The 6,442-nt window shown below is 38.4% G+C and overlaps 1 protein-coding gene across 1 annotated transcript; it reads left to right on the plus strand.

Moving 5' to 3' along the window:
* Positions 1–670: 670 nt before the first annotated feature.
* Positions 671–2,474, plus strand: CUNH3orf85 (chromosome unknown C3orf85 homolog; the record flags this gene model as incomplete). The annotated part of the gene is made up of 2 exons (XM_029213708.1): positions 671–844; positions 2,385–2,474. Coding segments are annotated over 2 exons (264 nt in total), but the record flags the coding sequence as incomplete, so codon positions are not given.
* Between the last annotated feature and the right edge of the window lie 3,968 nt (positions 2,475–6,442).

Below are 6,442 nucleotides of genomic sequence, written 5' to 3' on the forward strand. Positions count from 1 at the left end.
AGAATGAAAGCACAATATAGACTGTTAAAATTTCAAGATCCTAAAGAAGTATGGGTTTTAAAAATTATTTTCTTTCTTAATTCTAGAGTGGGAAGAAGATAGAAAATGCAAGCCTGTTTGATTTAAAGAAGGCTTTATCAATGTTAACAATTTTAACTACAGTGTCAGATTTGGGTCAGTCTACTTCAAAATGAAAGATATGTTCTATTTTGGAAGGCTAGGAAAGCAAGAATAAGATTGTAGACTTCCAGGTTTGAACAAAGTGGTTTATATGTATTAATGTATCCAATCCTTATAGTAAGGCTGTTATTGTCTTACTGTGTTATTATTGTACCCTTTACAGACAAGAAATCTAGAGCTCAGAGAAACTAAGCAACTTGCCTAAAAAAGTGACAGAGCTGAAATTTGAATTTAAGTCTGCAGGCTCCCATGCATGAACAGAAACTCTGAAAATCTTCTTCACCACCACACAGCACTGGTTTTCATGCTGTACGATATGCAGGTCACATAGGGTTGTGACAGTACAATGATGCCACAGGAGTGAGGAGCAGCCTTCTCCCCCAGGGCATAACTTTTCCAGAGTTTCCTTCTCAGTTGTCCATCCTCCCAAAGACCACAGCTGCTGTAAAAGGACACAGTTTCTTTAAGAGGAAACACTGAAATGTAAAACATTGCCTTAAGTGATGCTGTGCTTTTGGACTCAATTACAGGAGCGTTGGGAGCACCATTTTTATTGGAGGACCCATCAAACCAGTTCCTACATCTCAAAAGACACATATATTTTCAGGATTACTGGAACCCAGATCACAGCCCGAATACATGGGGAAACACACTGACTGATCAGGTATTTGCATTAGAAACAAATGGCCTTTAACCATCTCTCTTTTTATTTTATTTTATTTTTTTAATTTAATTTTTTTATTTTTTAAACTTTTTATTTTATATTGGAGTACAGTTGATTAACAATGTTGTGTTAGTTTCAGGTGTACAACAGAGTGATTCAGTTATACATACACACCATCTCTCTTTTTAAATAGGCATGGTTTCAGCTGGCATTAACATACCACCAGCCCAATTCCTATTTTTTCTCTCTAGCTGCCCTGAGCTATACCTGCTCTTCCCTCCCCATGGAGTGGCTTTCGTCTGGTAAATTCCACCTCCTCTTTCAAGATTAAGATCAAATGTCCCTCCTTTCTGAAGCTTTTTCCTTCTTCCCAGGAAGGCATTTGTCCTTCCTTTTTCTCTCCCCTTTGCAGGCTGTTCACATGTGAATAGCTCTCAAATGTCACCCTGGAATTATTTGTCTTATGTACCCAATCTCCCTAGCTAGACTACAAAGGTAAGGTGCTTGTCTTATCCATCAAGGTCATTATTCTCAAGTTTCAGTGAACTAATTATTACATGTTTGGGTAGGTAGATGGATGGATGATTATCACATTTCAGTTCCCCCTTACCTGTTCAGTAACTAATTTTCCTCCATGATAATTATCTAAGCCTTTAATATCATTCCTTCATTTGCTTGCTTCTTGTACATTTTCCTACTTACTTATATTCTCACCCCAAGAGAAACAAAGAAGAAACTTTCATTAGCCAGTTTTATCTCATGCTTACCTTTTTGATGGAAGATGACATTGAAACTCCGGGTCAAATGAAGCTGCTGAATTATCTGAGAATTTCAATTACTCATGATTTCCCTCTACAATTTAGCAACTTAGAAAACAAAAATGTACAATTAATAATTTAATTAATTCCTTCACTTATTTTTCTTTCTTTTCACATGTATCAGGCTCTCACTATCACCAGGCATGAGGGTTGTATCATGTCATAAAGAAACTGAAGTCCTTGTTCTCCTGGGGCCTGGGTCCTATCCTTATTCTGCTTGGCTGGGTTTTAGCTCATCCACTAGGATCAGTTTCTGCTTAGCATTTGTTGATGAAAACCACCAGCTTGAATAACGCATTAGTTTTATACCTGTTTTTCTCCAACAGGCATCATGTAGAAGTATTAAAACAAGACATTTGTTTATTCAGCAAATTAAATAATTACATAAGCTGATAGACTGTGTCTTCTTTATGGAATATTGAAATTTTCAAGCACACTCCTGCCTATAATTGTAGACCATTGCTGTAATCAACTGACAGATACCATAATGTAACAAGCCCTTACTACATTTGTTCATACTGTGGCCCCTCACATACTGCAAAACATCTGAGCACTGAAGTAAACAGGTCACTAAAAGTGTGAAAACCAAACCTTACTCAGTATTATTCTTCCACTGTATTTCTCTCAGTCTTTTGAGAATACCTGCATGATAATCAGAATACTTGATGCAACATGTGTTCTAAATACTCAGAGATCGTGACTTGAGTTTCCTTTTGTTGCAGGCTCATGAAACATGGACTGCTTTGAAAAAAACAGCACAGTATTATCTGAATGTGAATACTTTCACCCTTGACATGTCTACTGCCCAGTAAATGTGCTTTGCTGGTTAAACCAGGATAGCAAGGATAGAGGGAGACAAAAAGTGGCGATGTACCCAAACAACCAGCTTTGGAGACCTGAGGGCAAATCCATACCGTCTACTAGGTTATTTATTATGTCTGCCTCACGGAGCTGTTGAAAGGAGTAAATACGAAAACCCACATATAGACCTAGAATTAGAAGTTCTCAATAAATGGTAGCTCTTAAAATGAGAACTAAAATAGAGACTGTAGTAATAACATTTACCAAAAAGGGGCTTTCATGGGAAAAGGAACTATAAAACAAAACAGTTGTGTCATTAAAACTGTCTGTCCAAAAAGAAAAAAAACCTCTCTGTTCGTAGCTCCGGCTTTCTATTGCCTCTTCTTTAGGAGAGTTAGTTCACTTTTAATCCAAGGAAGGAAATGGGATCTCTCAAATGGAGCTCATCCTCTCCTCTTTTCTTCAATACTTGTCATTTCCTAAAGCCAGTCTATTCCAAGACCATATTTTTGAAACTGTTTTTAATCAACGCTGTACTGCTGGACTTCCCTGGTGGCACAGTTGTTAAGAATCCGCCTGCCAATGCAGGAGACACGGGTTCGAGCCGTGGTCCAGGAAGATCCCACGTGCTGCAGAGCAACTAAGCCGGTGCGCCACAACTACTGAAACCCGCGCGCCTAGATCCCGTGCTCCACAACAAAAGAAGCCACTGCAACGAGAAGCCCGTACACCACAAACAAGAGTAGCCCCCTCTCACCACAACTAGAGGAAGCCCACATGCAGCAATGAAGACCCAATGCAGCCAAAAGTAAATAAGTAAAAAAAAAAAAAAAAAAGCTGTATTGCTGTGGGCAATAGAGAATCAAATCTTAACTCATACTGGGAAACATGATGATTAGGAATCCACTGGAAGCCACGTATCTGTAAAGTCTTCCTTAGCAATTTTGTAAAATTTGTGCAAGTTTTGCATTCTGGTCTGTAATATATTTATGTTTGCTTCACTATGAAATAATTTTAAAGAAATCTCACACCTGTTATCAGTCACTCCCCAACCCCCCCATGCCCCAGCCCCTAGTAACCACTAATAAACTTTCTGTAGTTATAAAAAACTGATAGAAATAACATTTTAAACTTACTGGCCATGTGCTTTTATTAATCTTTCCAATAAAGCTGAAAAATTGACTCTATGGAAAACTGCACTACATTTATCCTATAGTTTCCCATATATCCATGGAATACTTCAGTACTCTAGCTTGAGAAGTACTGAGAGATGATATACCCAATCACCAAGACTGCTCCCCATAATCACAGATAAGTGGACTTTTTGCCTTCAGAAGTCTATTTCTCTGTATACCTAGGTCAATTGGTCTCTTCAGGGATTTCTTTTGGTAAATAGAAGCATCCCCCACAAGACCATAGTTGGTCTTATGTGGTCTTAAAACAGTCTTAAGCACTTTTTCAGCAACAAAAATCAGATGCCAAGAAGCTGCACTGTAAAGACTTTGGCCCAGCACTTTCTTCTCCAAAAGGGCACCAGCAGCTACTCAATATTCCACATTTCTTATCCCATCCCTTAGAGGTATTCTCAGTGAGAAATTTGAGGCTAATACATAATTTATTGTGTTAACTGTTGTTCATCTCTAATACATATAAACGTAGATTTTTAAATCAAAACACAACTGAATGGACAAGAGAAAGAAAACGAATCATTTGGTTTTGCACTAAGAAACAAACTTGACAACAGTAATATACATTTTGCTACCACAAAGTTCTACTCTTTGATTGTTTAATAAAAAATTACAGAATGCCTATGTACTGGTCAGGGTTTCCCAGAGAGGTGGAATCAATAGAATGTGTATATAAATAAAAAGAGAATTATTTTAAAGAATTGACTCATGTTTACAGATGCTGGCAAGTCCAAAACTACAGGGTAGGTTAGCAGACTGGAGACCAGAGAAGAACCAACGTTGCAATTCAGGTCTAAAGGCCATTGGGCTAGAAAATCACGGAAGAGCCAATCTTGCAGTCTAAGTCCTCAGGCCATGTGCTGGTAGAATTCCCTCTTGCTCAGAAGAGGTCGGCCTGTTGTTCTATTCAGGCCTTCAACTGATTGGATGAGGCCTACCCACATTATGGAGGGCAATCTGCTTTACTCAAAGTCCACCAATTTAAGGGTTAATCTCATCCAAAAACACCCTTGCTGAAACACCCAGAATTATGTTTAACCACATATCTGGGCAGAGTGGCCCAGCTGAGTTGACACATAAAGTTAACTACTACAACATAGTTTAAGTTATTTAGATTGTCGACACATATTCACACACACACACTCACACACACACACTCACCAAGCTGTGATTGGAGCAACATATGGTGGAAAAAAAAAGAAAAAGACTTTCATCCATTCATTTTATTCAGTATACCACAAGAAAGAAGCTTGGTGGCTTGTGGGGCACTAATAATGGGAAATTATAAGTTAGCTGCCAAGTTGATTTTGATTTAGATAACACTAAGAAGCGATTCTGCAATTAGGTTGTTATCTGATCAAACAAGCATGGAAAGGCAGTTTCTTGTCTAAACAATTTAAAGAAATTATTAGAAATTAACAGGATGTCAGAAAACGAACAAACAAAACAGAGACAACCTAGGTCCACCTAAAATAATTTATGTAGAAATCTAGTAGTTAACTTCCACATAGCTGAGCAGGAAGAGGTGACTACTCAGTTGTACAGATAGGATTTAAGAAAACCCAGGTAATACATATTTAGCATCTGCATACAAAATTGCCTTAGACTACAAGAACTCTGAATTCAGGGCTTAAAGATATTGATCATATTGAGGTACCAATTATCTGGCTGACTCACTCTAACTGATTATTTTCCCAGTGGTATGTGAATTGACATAGTGATTTTTTTTTTTGGTAGGGGTGGGGGAGTCCTTTATGTCTGTATCTAATTTATAAATTGTATGTAAAATCTGCCTTTTTAAAGACTGAAGATTCTTTCAATACTTTTTTTTTTTTTTTTCGATACGCAGGCCGCTCACTGTCGTGGCCTCTCCTGTTGCGGAGCGCAGGTTCCGGACGCGTAGGCTCAGCGGCCATGGCTCATGGGCCCAAGCCGCTCCCGGCACGTGGGATCTTCCCGGACCGGGGCACGAACCCGTGTCCCCTGCATCGGCAGGCGGACTCTCAACCACTGCACCACCAGGGAAGCCCTCTTTCAACATTTTTAAGAGACCAGAACAAACTAAAGCAATCTGGACAATATTAGGAAAAATAGAGAGGATCAGAGATGACACTTTTCCTCACTTACTTCCTGAGCCTCTATATGATCTCCATGGTTGGGTGTTTACATGTTCTACTGCAGCATTAAGAACATAACTGCTGTGGTGACTCTGAATTCTTCTAAGTAGAAGGTTTTCATTTTAAGGTCTAAAGGGAACCATGTTGATTTGCCCTCTTTGTCTGATTGATTAAATAGGCACAGTATTTAAGTGGAAGTGACTGATAATGATACTCCCACTAAATTCAGACTCCCCTGAGACTTCAGTGCAAATTTGAGGCTCACCAACTTCACTCTTATTGCATAAACAGTATCTGTTAAGTTTTCCTGTATTTTTATAGAACCAGTCAACAAATATGCCAAAGATCAGACTGACCCTTTTAATGGTCTCTTGGACACTCTACCCTCTAGTATTCCTGTAATTCTGTTTCATAGTTTCCCAGTGGATGTTCCAATGCTAAACTAGTCCGAGGAAATAATTCCAAGCCTTCCTCAATGCAATTCATGAGAATCATGGTTCTAATATTGTTATATATCCTGCTCAAAAACCTGTTGTTTTAAAACTTTTGACTGATAAAGAGGGGAGGAAATAACATGTTTTTTATTGACATAGACTTTGCTGTGTACTATATTAGACAGTTTATATACTTTATTATATTAAATTATGATAACATTCTGATAAGATAGGTCCTGCA

Source organism: Monodon monoceros, unplaced genomic scaffold (genome assembly GCF_005190385.1).
Source record: "Monodon monoceros isolate NGI ecotype Baffin Bay Population unplaced genomic scaffold, NGI_Narwhal_1 Super_Scaffold_11, whole genome shotgun sequence".
Taxonomy (NCBI): domain Eukaryota; kingdom Metazoa; phylum Chordata; class Mammalia; order Artiodactyla; family Monodontidae; genus Monodon; species Monodon monoceros.